We start from the raw sequence: 20,066 nt of genomic DNA on the forward strand, positions 1-20,066 counted from the left end.
ACAAAAACTTCAATATAGCACAAGATATACAATTCACTGTAAAAGAACAACTCATACAATACAAGATATTCACCTGCAAATGCCTGAGATGAAACACAAAAGAATCAATAGCCTTGCATTCCCCTTGAACACCACACTCGAACCACTTTGCGTAGAAAAAATAGATGCTGTCAAATAATGTGGAATCAAAATCTCCTAAAGCTGGACAAAACACACATAACTTATTAACAAATGAACGAATCAAAAACAAAAGTATATCATAACTCACATAAAAAAAAACAAAACTTACAGCAGCAAGAACTAATGCAAGTAGTTAAACCAACCCAACAAATAATAGAACCAAGCCAACATAATTCTTACCTTCAAATTGGATATGAAACTTGATTCAGGAAAGAAAAACTCGATGGCTCAATTTGATTGGGCGATTCTCAATTACAATTGTACCGATTCTAATTGGATTGGGCGAGAATTGGAATGGTTTTTGGATTGGGCGATTCTAATTCGTTTTTGGTTAGGGTTTGAAGCGTTTTTTGGCCGAGTGCGCGAGAGAGATGACCGGCTAGAGAAGGTTTTTCCGGTTTCGCGATGGAAGTGGGGGTGTACTGGGCTTCGCGATTTGGGCTTGGGCTGGAGGCTGCCCAATCCAATTTTGGTGGCGCCCAATTCAGGACCCTAAGTTTTTATAAGGCCCATTCATAAGCCCGTGTACTTTGTTTTTACAGCCTAAATATGTGCCGAAGTTCCATTTCTCGACCAACCAATAAACATGGTTGAAATATAACTATCTTTATCAAAAAGAAAAACATGGTTGAAAGATTCTTCTCCACCACCAAACAGCGCTACCAAATCGACGTGGACCAACAGCACGACCCTTCAATCATGCTTCTTTCTGGTCCTCCGTCATGGTATCATCCTCATTTCTCTTCTCTGTCTATACAATTTTGTTTTATTCACTTCTAACTAACTAACTAACTAACAGTGGAAAGACTTCACTTCTTTTTCAATTTGCTATCAACATCGCTTCACAAAACATCTCCAGCAATGCCCATTACGTAGTTTTCATTACTAACCAACGCAAACTAGAATGCAAACCTCCTTACTTATCCCAGGTTTTCTTTTTCTCTCACCTTAATCCCCACTTTTGTTTCCTTATCCCCATTTTGTAACTTTGTACTTTAATGCATTTTTTCTGTAGGGCATTGATCCTTCTTCAGATGTTTTAGGAAGAATACAAATGAAGTATGTTGAAGATGATGAAGGGATAAAGAAATACTTTGCTTCATTCCACTTGCACCAAAATTTTCCTTCTGCTGTCATTGTCGATGATTTTGGAGATTTCTTTAATGAGAGGTAATAGTATTCTTTTGATCATTATACATTTATGAGAGGTGTACTATGTAGTTATTTATTTTGATGCAGTACTTGTCAAGAGAGATATGGTAATCAACGTGGGAGAGACTTAGCTATTGTTCGGACACTTGCGTTATGTCAGAATGCTATAACACATGCCAAGTAAGTGTAGATAACTTCAGGGTAGCGTGGTTTTGATTTTTCTTAGTTATTGTTTTTTATTTCATTTATATGTTGGTAGTGAAAGATTGGAGTTGGAGTTGCAATTTCCTTGCAAGCTTTTGTTATCTGATACTCAACATGGGGACACACCAAGATTGCTGTTTATTTACAAAAGATGGATAACTTCAATTTTTACAATTAAAGGTAAGTGTCACAGTTACTATTTATCGTAAGTTGTAATCACCTTTTAGTAGTACATGTCCTTAAATCCTTGCATTTCCTTGAACTTGAGCTAGTTAATTCGAATTGTTTGCATCATGGAACTCATGGCCTAACTGTAGGTGTTTCTTCATTTGTGTTTGCCACCAAATACTTGGCTTGGTCTCTTTTTTGTGTGCCAAACCATTGCCACTAGTAGTATCATTCATACCACTTCTCTGTTACCTATTGCAAGCGACAATAACAGGAATCATGTTACGCCGGACGATGATAAAATTTTCATTAGTGAAAGGCTGAATTGCAATCATGTTAGAGAAAAAAAAAATAGGGGTAGGGGGGGGGGGGGGGCGGGGGGGTATTGGCCTGAAATGCAAACATGGTAAGTAATACTTGCCAACTAGGTTGGCACCCCTGCGCCCACTTGTCCTTTGCCATCTTTAGTGACAACTAGATCTTGCAGGCAACACGGTCTAGTTAGCTATACAGCCTAGGAATTCATTACAAAATTAGTACAAAAAGATTGCAAAAAATACCACAAAGTCTTGAGTGTCAGCCGCCTAAATGCTGAGTTCCCTGGCAACCAGTCAAGCAATACTTCTTCGACATCTGTTGTAAGTCCATTTCCTCATCCCTCAAGTCCTCAACAACCGGTCTTATTTCCTTCCACCGTCAGAATGTGCTCCACTTACCACTTGGCTTTAGTAGAGAGTGGGTTAGCCTTAAGGTTTTCCCTAAGCTTTCATGTGCAATGAGGTTGAGTGCAAGGTTTGCTAATTGAGGCAAGAAAATTCTGCCGTGTACTTATTGACACCGAAATGAGGTAGTGATTGATATCCTAATTGTTACAAAGCGGGCAAGATAAAATGTTAATCAGTGCCAAACAGCAGTCAAAACTAATGAAAGACTACATTATTTGAAGCCTTGAATATAATTAACTTTTCCAGTCATCACTGCATTTTGGTTGTGATTATTCCAGAATGATTCTGATATATGATTAGATTGTGTTTCTTATTAAAAGGTGATGGCATGGGATCCTTCCTTTTGAGAAACAATACTACTAGCTCATCTCAAGGTGAATCAGGAGGCAAAGAAGCTGCAAAGTACTCTATAGCTCTGCAATATCTGGTGTTGGAAGATTTTCTAGATGAAGCAGAGTAGTATATCAATTGCCTCAGGAAAGGTTTCTTTTTTCTAACGGTTTTAGTTTAACTTTCTTAGCTTTGAAACGCTTTTTTCCATCCTGTACATATATTTTTGAGAACTTTGTTAGTGTTTGTCAATAATCACCTGTAATATCTTCCCTTCCTACTATTTCAAATATATAATTGGTATGGAAAATGATTCAGAGTTTGAGTTTTTTTCTCCAACTTTCTTAGCTCTGAAACACTTTTTTTCATCCTGTGCGTATATTTTTGAGAACTTTGTTAGTGTTTGTTAACAATCGCCTGTAATATCGAGCCTTGCTGCTAATTCAACAATATAATTGGTGTGGAAAATGATTCAGAGTTTATCATTGAAAATAAAAAGAAAATGATTCAGAGTTGCAACTTTCCTGTCTTTGGAATGATGCTTGTATTGTATGGTTTATAATAGTATGAATTAGATGTCTATGGATCAAATCACAATTTTCTCTTTGCAGATCAGAAGTTGCAACGCCAAAGTTGTAATAGCTATGCTATGTTAGAGAAAATTGTAGGAGCATGTGTCCACTTTGTATCTTGTGTCTACGATCTTTGAATCTTTATATGTGCCATGGTTTGGTTGACGACCGTGCTCTGTTTCAACTTACTTGAGCAACATCTACTAAGAATAGGGGGTGTGTAGACTGTGAAATGGTTTCAGCTAGTTTGCAGTAGAATATGTCGAGTGGTTACAAAAAACCTCGGTTCGGACCTTGACAGTCTATTACCCATTCGACTAATCTAGGTTCTAGGATTCTTTCTATCTATTTAGTCTTAGGTTGCTCCTTTGTAGTTTTATATGCTTTCTATTAATTTTGAAATTAGTTTTTGACAATGTTAATGCTTGGTATATTTTAACTGGAAAGTGAATTTTGGCGAAGCAATCCAATAAAGAATCTGGCAAAGCAGTTGATTTTCATCTCATCTATTGGATTTGTGTTTCTGAAGTTGGATTGAAGTAATCAAAGGCGTATTCCCCATTAAGTTCTGTGGTTTTTGTTTAGGTCGGTATATCTTTCTTTTGGCCGTTTTGGGTGTAGTAAAGAATTGATAGATGTAAATGTTTTGTTTACCCTAAGAAATGCCTGGTGGGCTGGCAGGACTCCAAAAAAACAAGCAAAAAAGATCAAGAATTCTTCGGCTCAAAATCTTGGTATCTGTGGTGGATAAGAGCTGGTTGTAAGGAATATAGGATATACATTGCCATATTATGCTTGTTGGTTCTCCTCCCTTCCCCAACCTCTGTCGAAGCCAATATATAATCTAGAAACTTTTTTTTTTTCATAAATATGTTTCAAGTTACATACAACATTCAAGAGTATTCTATCCATTTACATTACATCAAAACATACAGGGACTACAGGCTGGTATAATCTCTCTTTTAATAGACCCCTTTCTGATACTCAGGCTGACAAAACTCTCCACCAAGATCATCACAGGCTTCTCCTGGAAACACCCTGTAACATTAAAAAATAACCACAAAAGGTGGTTAGTTCAAGTCTTCTTTGGCATGCATGACATACGATCATCAGATCCCTCTAAGTTTTAATGAGCAAGGAGTAAACTAATTAAGAGCAAATAAATCAGCTGGGAAAACTAATGGATCTTACGTCTTTTGATCCTCGTACTCGAGATACTCTCTGTCAACTGATTCTTGAGTCGTCTTTCCCTTGATGCTTGTATCTTCTGGTTTCAGTGTTGTTTCAGGATAGATTTCGGCATTGCAAGCTTCTCCTCCGATCGTTTCACATGCCTCTGCAGGAAAAACACTAGAAATACCGAGAACCAATAACAGTTTGCACTCTTCATATTGTAAAAAGGAAATTTAAGAAAAAATAGGAGAAAATGAATGCAACTTACGAGGTCTTGGAGGTGTAATCAACAGTTGAATTCTCAGAGGGTATTGCCATCACTTTGGTTGAGGCGGGGTGTCTTCTAAGAAGGATTGTCTCTATCTTTGAGGGGGATCTTAGCCATCTAGTTGAGCTCTTGGTGGTTGTGAAAGAGGGAAAGGACTGTGCAAAACAGAGAGCGGCCTGCATTTTGATGGAAGTTCGTTCTCAAGTTATTGAGGTGTCTGTGAAGTGGAGGTTCATATGTATACCATGTTTGATTACATGAAGATAAGGTGATAGGATATTTATAAATGGATAAGTGATCGAGAAGCTGAGATGACTTTTATAGTTAGCTTCTTCTTTTTTGTTTGTTTTAAAGTATCTCCCAAGGCCACGATTTTTTTCTTTTAAAAATATTTAGAGGGTTAAAACAGATCCACACCCAAGGGAATCAACAAGGGAACCTAGTACGTAGGATTTTTTGCAGTCGGACTAGAGATGCTCGTTGCAACCCATAAATTACATAAGAGCCATCCTCTAAGAGAAACTATTACCCAATAAGCACAACCCATTTTGGTTTTTCCGATCACCAAATGAATTTGAATTTCAAGACCAAGTGCCCACCATATTGTCGTCCATCATAACCATAGTTCTGTTTCCTATTTGCACGTTTTTACAATAGACATTTTCGACTGCTGGATTTTCTAATCGTCGGCACTTCAATTGTGCTTCGTGAACAGAATGAGAAAGTAGGATCCAGTTTACTGGCAAAACCTCTTTGGATATACTTTAATCTGGCATCTAAAATCATAGTCTATTAGACATATAGACCTATTGATTCCTGTTGATAATGAATAAACAAAAGTTGAATATTGATTGACCAAAGATTTGGCCTAAGGAGACAAGTTGATCAAAGATTTGGCCCAAGACATCCAGGAGACAAGTATATATTTACAGTTGCTTTCTAAAATGCCTTTTGTTTTCTCCCCAAAACTGAAAATACAAAACTTTAAACTACCAAACATCTCATAACTTCAAGAACAAATTATTCTGGGACAATCAGAATTAGACTGATCACTTACAAACATTTCCGTCCCATCCCCAGATCAAATCGAGAAGGCCCTGGTTTCTGCAGAGACTAAAAATACCAACCACAGCCCTAACTAAAATAACACCATGTCATAAGCTTCACTCCATGTTGACTGAAAACTGACAACAAGTAAATTATACAGCACATCTCCTCAAGTTTATCCAGTCAAAGCAACACCATCTTACAGAATAATCCGATAACACATCTTCCATTTTCAGTCTCGAGACCTGGTTTCCACTTTCCGGCTACTTCTGTGCTGGTTTGTTTGGGACAATAGGCAACTTTCAGTATCTCTGAGCCACAGCCCACAAGTAACTTTTCCACATATGTTGACCTTCATTACCAGTTCAAAGAACCCCATTAATCTTTTCTCTATCGCCAGAGAGTGTTCCTTTCTGTAACTCAGCATCCATTGTATGTAAATCACGTGTAATCTCACAGTTGTCTTTGTGACCCCAATCTATATGCCTGGGCTCGGTCAAACATCTCTCTAACCTGTTTACACCCTCTATCTGGCTCTGTATACCTTTGAGCTCTTCCTCACCAACAGCCTTCCGTTTTCCACCCATTTCTACACCAAAGCTCCGTTTGGGCAACTCTGGGCTCATGGCACGACCCATGGGAAGTGAGGAGGTTCTCTCCTTCACAATTTCACGGAAGTTGATTTTAGATTTAGGTATATTTGAGCAGAAAACTTCCCCAATATTATGGAGCAACCCACGGCTAAATGGATTCATCTTCCCATCATACCTATAGCGAAAATTCTCATACGTGGTCTGCATGAACAATTAAAAAATTAGAGCATACGTGAAAAAAAAAGATAGGTCCATGATATGCTCATGATAAAGGACAGAGAGGAAGTATACCTGATTGGTAGAAATTAAGTAGAGATGAAAGGCTGTGAGCCCTCCAACAAACCAAGAAGCTACAAATGTGTATGCAATGAGAATAGATGGCACTGGGGATTTAAGTAGGGCCCTCCCTAGATTACAGTGGTACACTTCCATCGTTAGGTTGATGTTTACCCAGCAGAAGGCAAAAACGTAAAGACACAACACGGTTGTTGAGGAGACAAACATGAAAAAGAACTTGTAGTTCCTCTGCATAGTGACAAAAAGGACAACTGAGAGGAATACCACTATTAACAAAAAGCAACAACAACAATAAACTAATAACTCAACACATATGCCATCTATCTACATACTTTCAGCAAACAGAATTTCAAGTTCCACAATATATAAGACAAATTTCAAGATAATTTTGCTGAGAATATATACTATACATGTATTTGCTTCATTTATTTGTACAGTGAGAATGATAATGGGGGGAAATGTAGAGTTCTCAAAGAACACCCCCCCCACCCCCCCCCCCCCAACAATAAGCTTCTCAAAAGAAATAATTTTTTTTTTTGCTAAAAGGGTCATTTTATCAAAATTAGCAAAAGGAGAAGGAGAAGAAATGAAATGTGCTAAAATTGAGAAGGATTTATATTTATCCCAGTCCTTACAAAAGTTTAAAACAGAACCGAGCTTAACAGCATCATTGTACAAACCTATATGTTTTGTGCTGAGTTTCAAGAATTTCAACAAAGGAAAAATCCAAACTAAAACTTCATTTGCCTCCATATATTTATCAGTTGTTTTGGCTCCTCTAAGGATTGATACATCCCAATTTTGTGATCTGTTGGAAAAAGGATATCGAAACTTAAGACTGATCTAAGAACATCTGAGACCGAGGTACATGAAGTGATAATGGGAATCAGGTTGTCTCGTGTCTTTCCCCAACTGTATGAAAGTAGTTTAAAACAAGATGAGTTTTAACACCATATCCATATTGCCATGAGTTCCCTCGGAAGCAATTGAAATAGACTATTTTCATTGTACTTATCTGCTAAATGCACTAAGGTACATATATCCTCTAGAACAGATCATCAACATGTTCGTTCAGACCACACTACAGAACATACAAGTTTGCAAAATATACTTCTGCTATTTCACATATGATAGGCCATATATCAGTGGGCATACCATTTAAGGCTTACTATTTCACACACATGCATGTGATCTAGTAGTTGTAAGAAATCGCAACAAAGTAAAGTCACTAAAAAGTTTAATAGCTACGCTGATTCTGATCGAGGTCACTATAAAAAAAACCAATGCGCCTAGTCCTGATCTTCAAACTAATGTTTTTACAAGTCATAGTCTATGACCCATGCCTTCTCTTAAGCAATGCATCTGGCTCCCTCCAGCTTTAGGGCAGAATAAGATAAACACGGATTCTTTTAGGGACTGTGAAGATAGGTTCATGTTAATTATAGGCAAAGCTTTGCAAGTGGCAGACAACTACTTGGCAGGATTCCGAATGGAAAGCACTGAAATTGAAATGCTAGAGGGTAGCTAAATTTGTGGATTGAGTCAGACTCTTCAGCACCAGTTACAACCTTTAGAAATGACTCTATGCTGTGGAAGTTCAAGGGAAGATAGGAGATTTGTTTGAAAAAAGCTCAGTCCATTTTTGAATCACACATACGGAGGGAAGCTAATCTTGTAGCAGACACAGTAGCCAAAAGAACTTCTAACATGACCTAAGTGAATATATAAATATATTGAACACATGGACAGAGCCCCATGGATTTGTGAATGGGAGGTGCCATATCATGTTTACCATAGGCTATTTCAATCTTAGAATGCATGATTGCATTGCCATTCACACTGTCATTTTACTTCAGATTTTTAGTAGAATTTTCATTTTACTTAGCTAAAAAACAGGGAGGGCATTTATGTTGAGCAATGGAATGAAAAAAATAAGCATACCTTCCCAATACACTGCCCCACCCACGGACAATGATGATCAAAGCGCTCAACGCAGTTATTGCAGATAGAGCAATGAGAGCAACGGGGAGAGCGATACAACATACATGTGTGGCAGTACTTAACCTTAATTACCATGCCATTGACAACAACATCTTTCGTAGGCCGAAAACTTGAAGCACCACCCCTGTAGCCTGTCCAATCTGTAGATGCACTGGAGGTATCATCGTCTGCTTCCATTTCCAGTGGATGCGGATTACGAGGAATAATACCTGGATCTCCTCCAGAAGTAAGTAAGAGAAGAACTACAACCTGCATACATAGGAAGCGCTGATTTAGGAGATTTGTTAGTAAAATTAACCAAGAAAAGGCAAGGGTAGGGAGGGGGAGGGGGGGATAGAGATACTAGTGGCCGTTTCAGGTTTATGATTTTCACTCTCTTTAAGCGAGTATATTGACTTTTTACCACAAATGTTATATCCAGCTCAAACCGCAAGCGGGGAGAACCCCTACCAATAATTTGTTTTCTGAGTCAAACTCGAAAGGATTTGTTTCATGAAAGACTTCTTCACAAAAATCATACGAGAACCATGAATATGAATTTGATAAAACCAGATGAGCACATTTTCAAACTGAACACTGATGGTTCACTCGGTACTAGTGGTGCTGGTGTGGGGGGTGCTATTTGAGATCACAGAGGAGAAGTTTTAATGGCTTTCGCTGGCACGAGCCATAGTAGATCAGTCCTTGTGCTTGAGTTAGAGGCTATTAAAGCTGGATTATTGGTGTGCATTCAGATGTGCTATAAAAGACTCACAGCAGTGTTAGACTCTATGAATGCTGTCAATTGCATCAACAGGAAGGAGGCTCCTCCTTGGTACTGATTGAACTTGGTAATGAGTATACAAGGCTTATGTACTCAGTTTGATGTTATATCGTTCACTCATGTATATAGAGAGACTAATGGTGTTGCAGACCATCTAGCATCTTTAGGAAGAGCTTTTGATAACAACATAGTGTACTTTGTGCCTCCTCTTGATATGGAAACAGATAGAATTGTAAAAGAGGAGGCAGCTGGTAGGATGTACACTAGAACTTATTATTAATAAAAACAGGTGAGGGTCTGTTAACCCTAGTTTCACCTTCAAAAAAAAAAATGAATTTGATATTTGTATATAGAACCATTTATGTCAGATATTGTTCATTTGAGCACAGATAAAGATAAAATGAATGTTTAAGACCAATATTCAGAAGGGCATTCAGACCAGATTATAGGATAACATAGTCAGGGCATGATATATACATACAAAAAGTGGACTATAACTTACATGACTCAGATAAAAAGCTTATTATCCTACAATATTAAGTACTCTGTAGAAATATGACGTCCTCCTAGGCACCTAATGCAGTATTCTCTCCAACCTGGTCTTTTGCAGTAATTAATGTTCATACGAATATTACAAACCAGTAGAGAACAACAAACACTCAATGAGAGTAATCCTCCATTAATGTGTTCGGCGTCGCACACCAACATAAAAAGGAAAGCTGGACAACACCAAGAGGAATCAAATCAACTATAAATGGAACTTACTCTATACAAGTGTGTGATAACTAAAGTAATCCATCCAAGTCTTATTCGGCCATTATTCAAGCCAAATGTTTATTAAGGCACAGAGCGAATATAAATTGAAGTTCCTATAGTATGTGTTTTCATTTATTGAAAGGTAAAGCAAATTTCACTAGTAACAATACTATACCATCCTATGTGATCCCTAAATTATACATAACAGATCCCAAATGGGAAGATGCTAAAAGGTGGTGACTTCCAAAACTGATAACAAAGTAATGCTATCACACCCCAAATTCCGAAAATGATAAACATTGTTACTAGGGAATATGGTTTTTTGAATCACCTAATGGTTTCCTAAATCTAACATAAAACATTCTAGTTTGGGTTTGAATATGGTTACCAACATAACATCATACAGGCGCGAGAGACTTACATACACAGTGAAGACAGCAGGAATTGTTACTACTAGAATTCCGAGATGATGATGAATCCCATGGATCAGCCGAGGAGATACAAAAACACAAAATGTGATAACTGGAGTAACAATAAGAAACAAGGTGAATATGAGCGACCTCATATCTGGGCCGAAAGAAATTCTGCCTCCAAAAAAAAACCTCTGCAAAAAAACAAGCAGGGTACATTAAATTAATATAAAAATTGGATATCTTTTAAAAGTAGCCAGTGCAACTCCAAACAAGTAGATTAGAGCTCATGTCGGAACAAAAAAATCACGGTTCAATAAGCCAAAGGTGATAGGAAATCCTCGATCACCCCTTCCAACAACCAACCAATGTATGCATCCTTAAGGTTGACATTATTAGTAAAGTTTCTTTCACCCATTTGTACAATTTTACCAATTAAATCAAACGCAACATTGATCATAATGCTGGCAATCAAAACTCGCAATTTTGATTAATTCAAAACACGGTAATAATTAACAAAATGGTAATCTCCATTTTTCTTTAAAAAAAAATAAAAATAAAAAATGGTTCTTACATTATTTCCTTTCCAAACTTGATATAATCTTTTCGTCGGCAAAGACGAAGACGAAGACAAAGATGAGGAAGTGGACACATATGGGGTGTCAATAATTATGTGGTGATTATTTGAAGTAGATGCTTCAGGAGGAGCAGTGTCATCCATCTTCATCACAAAATAAAAAAAACTGAACCACCCCTCGATCAACTCTTAGTTTCTGCCTAATCTGCATGTAAACGTCATATACATATACATCATTATAAGTTGAAAAAACACAAAAACATGCCACATATACTTGGACGTAAAGAAATGTATGTTGTTATTACAAAGTCACCTTCCTATAAACTAGAGAAAGAGAGAGCACGAGATTTCAAGAAGTAGAAGAACAAAGACCGAAACCCTGAACGCAAACCGTCAGGGTTTCAGGTGCGTGATCTCTCTCTGTGTCTCTCTCTCTCTCTGCGTCTCCCTCTTTCTTCTCCTTCTCTCCTTTCTTTCTCTGTCCTTATTTTTCGATGCTTCTAATGATGATGGCTTGCACACGGATCGGGTATCGGATGATCCGACCCAAGTGAGTAAATACGAAGTGATGTTTCAGCCCGAAAAGATCGGATCGTCAGCTAAATACAGAGTGATTTTTTGCTCCCACGTTTCCTAATAAAAGTTAACTTTCTGTTTTACCCCTAATAAAAAAAGATGAGTGTTTACGACTTCTTCATTATCGCCTATATATATATATATATTCACGACTTTTTTTTTTTGAAAGGGGTAGTATGTGACTGTGTATCTACTCTCTTATCCGACTATTTCTATTTTCTCACTTGCAAAGCTACAATATTTGATATTAATGAATTCTACATATGTGCCAGTTATGAGCATTCTATGCTCGGAAAATAAAAAGTTGAAAAAAGTAATTCACGAAGAGGAGTAAAATGATAAGAAGCCTAAATTGTGATTCTAATACATATTAGTTAGTGAAATTTGACAGTACGACTAGATTAAATTCTATCAGCAATGGTCATGAAATCGCAGACGATTTCTTTCGTTATAAAGCTTGTTTAATGGAGTCTGGAGAAGATAGCAAAGAAGAGTTCCACTTTGGAAACGATCATGCCAATTCTTGCTATTTCTATTTTATTTTTATAGTTAGAGGCAAAACGGGAAATTTTCATTTACAGTGGGATATCGCTAGCTGGCTCCCGAATTTATTAGCAAACGTGTCTGGTTTTTATTGGCCTTGGAGGCTTTGGAGCAAAAAGCTCTAGGAGCGAAAACATCACTCAATCGTCCGGTACGTCGGTACCCGTGGTATGATTGCAGTAGCTCAAAATAGTTATGTTACTGCACAGCACGAACTACAACACATGCCATCAAATAAGTGTTTTTGACTTTTTGGGATGGCAAACCAACAGAATATTTGTCTTTTTACTTGGATAATTCCATCGCTTTTCTTTCATTATTATTCTATCAGAGCAAAATATTATAAAGGGAAAATGGTCAGGACATTGCTCCAATTTAGTAGCGTGTGACATACTGACATCTAAAATATTAAAGTGTTTTTCTTTAATTTTGGGTGGGGTCGAGTCGTCGAGATCACAAATAAACCTGGTGAACGGGCGTTTTGGCTATAGGCTTGAATACTATATGAATATACACGAAATGGCGTACCAGATGGATCCTTTTCAACCTTTAATTTGTTTCTTATGCATTATATATGGCTTTTACAAACGGCTCCATTTGAAAGCAAAGCATGGTCTATGTTTAGAACCATTCATTTGTAAAGCTTCTCTTTTATTTGGAGGCATCAGCATCATCCAATTGAAAAGCACAACCTTTGTTGGCCTGCTGTAGAGTGTAGACTAAAGCATGGTCTATGTTTAGAACCATTCATTTGTAAAGCTTCTCTTTTATTTGGAGGCATCAGCATCATCCAATTGAAAAGCACAACCTTTGTTGGCCTGCTGTAGAGTGTAGACTAAAGGTGGGACCTCCGACTCTTTAGACAACAATGTCCAAACCAAGGCTCAAAATATCTCCGATATATTCGATATATTGTTGATATATATTGTTTTTTTACACCGATATAGATATATTCGATATATCTCAACCGAATATTGAATATTTTTTTCTTCGATATATATCACAATTTCTGATATAATGATATATATCGACCGTTATATACGATATATACGATATAAATTGTTGATTTTGACTAATATTGTTGACTTTGACTAAATATTGTTGACTTTGACCGATATATCGATGATATTTTCAATATAATCGATGATATTTCCGATATATCGCCATACAAAACAAAATTTTGACTGATCAACAAAAAAATAGATATTTCTGATATTTCTGATATATCCGATATATATCGATTTTTAGATACATCGAAATATTCACTAAATTCGATATTTTGGACCTTGGTCCAAACTGTTAGACCAAATTTCTTATGTCTTGCTTGGGTGGAAGTTGAATAAATTTTCTCTTCCTGGAAAGAGCCTTAAAAGTATTATTATTCTAGCAGGCACAATGGAATTGTTGTATTAAAATAGTTGCATTGTAAATATACTAGAAATTGCCCATTTAATTCAGTATATAATTTTAAATGTTAACTTACACATATATAATATATAGTAATTTAATTTGATGTACGATATCCGTTTAAATTATTTTGACTTCTTTCAGACATAACATTAATCTTTGAATTAGTTAGAAAGAAAGAAAAATCTTTTCAAGAGACATGCATATACTTTGAAAATAGTCCATGTTGACACCACAAATTTTACCAAGGGTGACACATCCAATAGATGACTATATCTCAAGTAAACCCCAAGTTAAAAAGTTACTAAAGGCGACCAAAAATACTCAAAATAATAATAATAATAATAATAATAACTAATGTAAAACTTGAGGCACAGTTTGTTGCACGCTTGTCTTAATTATTTGTAAAACTCGTTATCAATAAAATTTTCACTTGTTAAAAAAAAACAAAGTCTTTCAATTCTATCCAAACTTTTTTTTTTCTTCTTTAAAAAACCCATGAACTCTTTTTATTCGATCCTAATGTATTGTTCTTTTAAACAAAAAAACAAAACAAAGTCTTTCAATTCTACACAGACCTGTTTTTTTTTTTTCTTCTTTAAAAACCCAATAAACTTTCTTCATTCAATTTAATTAATGTGTTTTTATGTGGAAAAAAAAAATTCATTCAATCATTGATATGATCGTCCTCTCAAGCTTTTGTTTTTGTGTCTATTTTGTTCGAAACAATCAATTCAGCTTCAATACATAGTCTATACATAAAATCTTACTATCACTCAAGAACTCATCGCTAATGAAAGCTTTCTCTCTCTATTTAGGTATGCGAATGTGGTGTAGTCGGCTTAGATTGTGCCATATATAACAAATTTGACTGACTTAAAATATCTTTTATATATAGTTTAAGTCTTCTAGAATTTTTTATACAAGTGTATATAGATAGTTACACTATAAAAATTTAGACACTTTCTAAACTCTATTAAGATATATTTCTCAAAGGTTTATGATATGTGCCTAAAATTGTATATTTTATATATGATTTTACGGGTAATTTATAATATAATTTATGCTTAATTTGATATATTTATGTCAAACTATGCATTTTGTTTGGTCTAGTGCGTTATGTGTGTTTTTATGGTTATAATGGTATTTATACATGCATGTGCGTGTCACTAGAAATTTCATATTTTAATTTCAAGTGGGTATCTCTCTATATATATTATAGCTCTCCCCTCTTCAATTGAGGAAGCGTTTCTAGAGTGTCCACGTGTGATAGCTAATTACGCAAAAAGAGGAGTGAAAAAAAATTTTGTTTTACTTTTAAAAAAAAAACTATAAAATCGCAGATAAAGTAGGAAACATCCTGAAAAATAGGAAATAAACAAGGCGTAAGTAGAATAAGAGTCCTAAAGCTAACTCCCTCATTCTACTTTTGTTAGTTTCACCGAATATACAGACGGTTTCCTAATCATTGGCTTCTATATTTACAAACTACAATCTTCCATTCGCTAATTTGTTAGTTTAACCAATAATGGGAGACACTATCCTTGAATCCCTGAGAGCATATACGTTTCTTATCATTACGTTTGTTATATAAGTAGGTATAGGCAATGGGCAACAATGAGGAATGGGAACATCCGCTCGAACACTAAAGATGATATGCAACAACCGATTGGGGAATGCAACAACCAATTGGCAGCAACAAATAACGCATAATCCAAGACGTGAGACTTCCCTACCTTCAAGTTTATCTTCCATGCATCTTATTAAATTCTAGAGTTGAAATTGCGAAAAAGTTTCCCTCGTGAGATTATAGAATATCGGTGTGGCTCCCGGCGTCAATAACTGGAAGGACTAGAAGTCAGTATTGAATAATTGGTTGGGTGTGACTAAATTGTTTAGTGCTTTTGTTTGATAAGGGACTAGCAAGACTGGGTGTTAGATAGCCTACAGGTTGTGCACTTAGGAGTTCGTTCCAAGTATCGTGAATCCCGTGCACCAAGGGTGCAAGCAATCCTGCATACCCTATTTGGGTCTAATGGTATACTTTGATAAGTGGCATTCGTCTTTTAGCTGAGATACAACAATAATATCCAAGATCGCAGTAATATGGTGTTCGCAGTAATAGGGTCATTAGAATCATCTTGCAGGACCTCACTTCCACCAGCCAATGGAATGCTATCATCACATGTCCCTAAGTGTTCCAAATTTCCAATCCCTATTGAAAAAAATTTGCACCATTTCTACCATTTTCTTATCAGTGTTAGGCCTACCATCAACATACATCACCCAGCGGTTGCCTGCTAGCTACCACTATTCCAATGATGCCCTGTAATCAGTGCCAAGACATCAAACGTGTGTAGATAGCCGCATAAGAATGTCGTTGGACGATCGAGATGCAGGGCATACTCAGTTTTTATCAGTAATCAAAATGTGATATATGGTCGTTTCCAATATCTCAATACTGCTCATACTCTGCGCACTGCTTAATTGGTATTTGGTAATAAGTCACCAATTTGAGCGCTTTTTAACCCGACAACTCGAAAGAGACTTTGAATTTTACTGGTGTCTTCACCTCAGCATTGTTTTCTCCCTTATTATATAACGATCAACATGGTGTCAAATGTATTTGACTTTGTTTTGGTGTGAATCGTATTTGACAGTATCAACTATCCTTGGAGACCAACTAGATTGTAAATATATCGACAAATGTTTTCAACTCACTAACCAAGTAAAGATACTTACTTCCACCAAGTAGTTTACCGAAAAAACTGACCAAGAATAAAGAATGTCCGTCTTGCTGCTCGGGAACCGATAAGCCCAACCATCAGGACGAATAGCACCACGAGCTTTGACGAGGCCATGCCATAATTGCTTTTAATATTGTGAACATCTGGGATCTCTTCACCCCCAGTAACCATAACCATACGTACTAGAATCCCCTATAAAAGCAATAGTTTTGTCCTGTATCCTAGACCCCATAATCACCCTTAGAAAACTCACCAACACATTTAGTCAAATTATTGGCTTGTCTTCTTGCAGCAAAAAATGCACACACATTTGGGGTTCCAATTGGATATCCATATATAGTATGTATTAAGTAATCATATCACTAATTCAGTGGCCAGAGCTGCAAGAGTTGTTGCTAAAGATGATCGAGAAATGCTTCCAAAATCAGCAGTCAATTAAGAGATTAAAAGCACAGATAATTTGACTAACCAATTGATTTGTAATGGGGTATTAATCCCCCATGGTGTATCTCTATAACACATAATTTATCACTACACAGTAAAAGAGTGAAGATACAACGACAATAGTACAACGAATGAACAAATAATTTTAAACAGACAATATATAGGCTATATAATAATATATACAAAATAAAATGTAATCTATAAAAAAAAAAAAAAAAAAAAAAAAACTAAACAATATCATAGTAAATAGGCTAAACAATATTGTAGTAGACAAAAGGACATAAACCAACTTTTAATCCAAAACATTAATATCATGAGAAACTAACTTCTAATCAAAAACATTTTTAATTTCAGAGCAACACAAAGCAAACAATATATTATTGAAAGAGGTTAGATGCATTATTTATTCGACAGAAGCTTCCAACCAACTCAATTTTTAAATTAACTTACTTGGTCAAGCAAAATGAGTCTTCAATTTAGTTCGAATTTTATCCAATCATATCGTTAATAAATTCACCAATTCTAATAAATTTCACCATAACAAACAACTGTATGCAAATATATTGAACTAACTTCAAAGAATAATTCACGGGGAATCGGAAATTAAATGCAAATGCATTGAAAATAAACTTCGAAGAATAATTAATGAGAAATCGGAAACTAAATAAACTTTGATGATCCCATAAAGTGAATCATGTATAATTTTTTTAATGTCATATTTGCAAAGATACTACATAAGGATTAATAGAAGTTGGTGTGTAGGTATTACACACCACCTTGGATAATTAACGGAAAATAAAAAACCGGATGCAAATGCATTAAATTACTCTCAAATTAATAACTAACAGGGAAACGGAAACTTGATGCAAATGCATTGAGTTAATATCAAATAATAATTAACAGAAAATTGAAAACTAGATGCAACTGCATTGAACCAACCTCAAAGAATAACTAATGAAAAATTGCGGGAAATCGGATACTGAAACAAATTTATCGAACTAACCTCAAAGAATTATTAAAGAGAAATCGAGAAACTTGATGCAAATGTAACGAGCTAACCTTAAAGAATAATTAATAGGAAATTAGAACATGAATGCAAATGCATTGACCTAAACACAATGAATAATTAACGAAAAATCAAAAACTGGATGCAAATGCATGGAACTAACCTCAAAGAATAATTAACGAGAAATAGAAAAATGGATGAAAACACATTGAACTAGCCTCAGAGAATAATTAATGGTAAATCAGAAACTGGATGCCAATATATCGAACTAACCTCAAATAATAATTAACAAAAAATCGGAAACTGGATAAAAATGCATCGAACTAACCTCAAAGAACAATTAATGGGAAATTGGAAACTGGATGCAAATGCATCGAACTAACCTCAACAAATTATTAACAGAAAATCGAAAACTGGATGCAAATATATCGAACTAACCTTAAATAATAATTAACGAAAAATCAGAAATTGGATGTAACGACATCGAGCTAACCTCAAAGAATCATTAACTAACATGAAATCAGAAACTAAATGCATAATCGCAAATACAACGAACTAACGAAAAATCGAAAACGGGATACAAATGCATTGAACTGGCCTCATAGAATAATTAATAGGAATCGAAAGCTGGATGCAACTACATCGAATTAAGCTCAAACAATAATTAAAATGAAATAAAAAATAGGATGCATATGTATCGAATTAACGGGAAATTGGAAACTAGATGCAAATGTAAGGAATTAATCTAAAAAATAATTAACAATAAATAAAAAATTGGTTGCAACTGCATGGAACTAACCTCAAAGAAAAATTAATGGGAAATTGGAAACTTGATGAAATTACATTTAACTAACCTCAAAGAATAATTAACAAGAAATCATAAAACTGGATGAAAATGTGTTGAACTAACCTCAAAGAATAAGTAACGGAAAATTGGATATAAATACATTGAGTTAATCTCAAAGAATAATTAACAATAAATCGAAAAATTAGATGAAAATGCGTTGCACTAACCTCAAAGAATAATTAACTGGAAATTGGATGCAAATGCATTGAATTAACCTCAAAGAATAATTAATGGAAAATTGAAAATTGTATGCAAATGCATTGAATTAAGCTCAATCAAAGAATAATTAACAAGAAATCGAAAACTGTATGCAAATTCATTTGATATAACCTTAAAGTATAATGTTTGGATATGTAGTGGGAATGCCTCGACAAGTATAGTTTTGCATTTAAAATATTGTGTGTCATATCTATTTTCGTATGATTGGAAATGTTTTGCTATTCAAGTAACTTGAATTTGATCTTCGCCTCATCGGGCATTCTCACAAAACTCCAATCAAAATTCTATTGTTGAACAACAAAATGAAGTAGAAGGGTTTTATTATTAAATGTGGTTTATTTATTTATTTTTTATTTTATTGAGAGTGAGTTTTTTATGTTGCAAGAAATTTGGATGAGTGATCAATATAATATTCGATCATATCTCATAGTTCTACATAATTGCAAATAATTTTCAGAACAACTTAATATTAAAGCACATATATATATACAAGCGTTTGAGCTGATATACAACTACGAGTATATAGTTTGTCTTTTCGCTATCACTAAGTTATTGAAAATAAAATAGCTTTTAGTATGATCTCTGATTTATCATAAGTAAAAGTTAATAGATAAATATAATATTAATATCTTTTTTTTACTCATACATTAAAGCGAAAATAAAAATATATGTTTTTTTCAAATCATAAGAAAAAAAACATTTTCATATAACGGCACCCGTTCGTAGAACGGGTTCAAAAACTAGTATATTCCTATAGGGACCTTGCATGGCAGCACACTTGAAAAAGTCCAAATCCAAGCCCAAAGATATGATGAAGCCCGAGTGTCACCTTATATACCAAGTTGGAAAGAGATGTACTACTAGCATTTATGACTGCTGGAGGCATGAAATCAGTTCTGTTTCAGGAGCTAAAGGCTATTTACATGGGTTACAAGGGTGCCTCTTCATATACCAAATGAGAGTCTTAGTAGCTTCTGATTCTTTAATGGCTATAAAAGTGTTTAAGAGACAAGAAAAGCCACCATGGTATTGTGCAGAGATTGCGGCAGCAATTTTGGAGA

The 20,066-nt window shown here is 35.3% G+C and overlaps 3 protein-coding genes and 1 long non-coding RNA gene across 5 annotated transcripts; 2 read left to right on the forward strand and 2 right to left on the reverse strand.

Moving 5' to 3' along the window:
• The first annotated feature begins 746 nt into the window (after positions 1-746).
• On the forward strand, positions 747-3,127 carry LOC147515526 (tRNA dimethylallyltransferase). The gene is made up of 6 exons (XM_086588244.1): positions 747-905; positions 980-1,109; positions 1,196-1,350; positions 1,420-1,512; positions 1,592-1,716; positions 2,750-3,127. Exons 1-6 carry the CDS (start codon positions 805-807, stop codon positions 2,887-2,889), a joined length of 744 nt encoding a protein of 247 aa, XP_086444370.1. The 5' UTR covers positions 747-804; the 3' UTR covers positions 2,890-3,127.
• Positions 3,128-3,780: 653 nt separating this feature from the next.
• Positions 3,781-4,213, forward strand: LOC147515527 (uncharacterized). The gene is made up of 2 exons (XR_015210696.1): positions 3,781-3,916; positions 4,013-4,213. It is a non-coding gene; the product is annotated as an uncharacterized LOC147515527 (long non-coding RNA).
• On the reverse strand, positions 4,172-5,285 carry CCL (CCR-like protein). The gene is made up of 3 exons (XM_086588254.1): positions 4,773-5,285; positions 4,523-4,681; positions 4,172-4,369 (listed from the first exon to the last, which is right to left on the reverse strand). The coding sequence occupies exons 1-3, from the start codon at positions 4,952-4,954 to the stop codon at positions 4,294-4,296; spliced, it is 417 nt and encodes a 138-aa protein (XP_086444380.1). The 5' UTR covers positions 4,955-5,285; the 3' UTR covers positions 4,172-4,293.
• A 393-nt stretch (positions 5,286-5,678) lies between these two features.
• LOC147515529 (putative protein S-acyltransferase 6) lies at positions 5,679-11,851 on the reverse strand. 2 transcript variants are annotated; one of them, XM_086588229.1, is made up of 6 exons: positions 11,530-11,851; positions 11,214-11,421; positions 10,651-10,833; positions 8,651-8,959; positions 6,704-6,937; positions 5,679-6,613 (listed from the first exon to the last, which is right to left on the reverse strand). In XM_086588229.1, the coding sequence occupies exons 2-6, from the start codon at positions 11,364-11,366 to the stop codon at positions 6,185-6,187; spliced, it is 1,308 nt and encodes a 435-aa protein (XP_086444355.1). In that variant the 5' UTR covers positions 11,367-11,421; positions 11,530-11,851; the 3' UTR covers positions 5,679-6,184. The 2 variants fall into 2 exon arrangements, with proteins under 2 accessions (XP_086444355.1, XP_086444361.1); XM_086588235.1 differs by having other exon boundaries at positions 11,214-11,416; positions 11,530-11,696.
• Between the last annotated feature and the right edge of the window lie 8,215 nt (positions 11,852-20,066).

Source organism: Coptis chinensis, chromosome 2, assembly GCF_015680905.1.
Source record: "Coptis chinensis isolate HL-2020 chromosome 2, ASM1568090v1, whole genome shotgun sequence".
NCBI lineage: Eukaryota > Viridiplantae > Streptophyta > Magnoliopsida > Ranunculales > Ranunculaceae > Coptis > Coptis chinensis.

Coding starts and splice junctions, on each gene's coding strand:
- LOC147515526 (XM_086588244.1), top strand. CDS start 805: ATGGTTGAAAGATTCTTCTCCACCACCAAACAGCGCTACCAAATCGAC. Junction 1,110..1,195: donor AACCTCCTTACTTATCCCAG/GTTTTCTTTTTC, acceptor TTTTTTCTGTAG/GGCATTGATCCTTCTTCAGA. Junction 1,717..2,749: donor TTCAATTTTTACAATTAAAG/GTAAGTGTCACA, acceptor TCTTATTAAAAG/GTGATGGCATGGGATCCTTC.
- CCL (XM_086588254.1), bottom strand. CDS start 4,954: ATGCAGGCCGCTCTCTGTTTTGCACAGTCCTTTCCCTCTTTCACAACC. Junction 4,682..4,772: donor GATTACACCTCCAAGACCTC/GTAAGTTGCATT, acceptor CGGTATTTCTAG/TGTTTTTCCTGCAGAGGCAT. Junction 4,370..4,522: donor GAGTACGAGGATCAAAAGAC/GTAAGATCCATT, acceptor TTAATGTTACAG/GGTGTTTCCAGGAGAAGCCT.
- LOC147515529 (XM_086588229.1), bottom strand. CDS start 11,366: ATGAAGATGGATGACACTGCTCCTCCTGAAGCATCTACTTCAAATAAT. Junction 8,960..10,650: donor CTGCTGTCTTCACTGTGTAT/GTAAGTCTCTCG, acceptor CTATGTATGCAG/GTTGTAGTTCTTCTCTTACT. Junction 6,614..6,703: donor ACTTAATTTCTACCAATCAG/GTATACTTCCTC, acceptor TTGTTCATGCAG/ACCACGTATGAGAATTTTCG.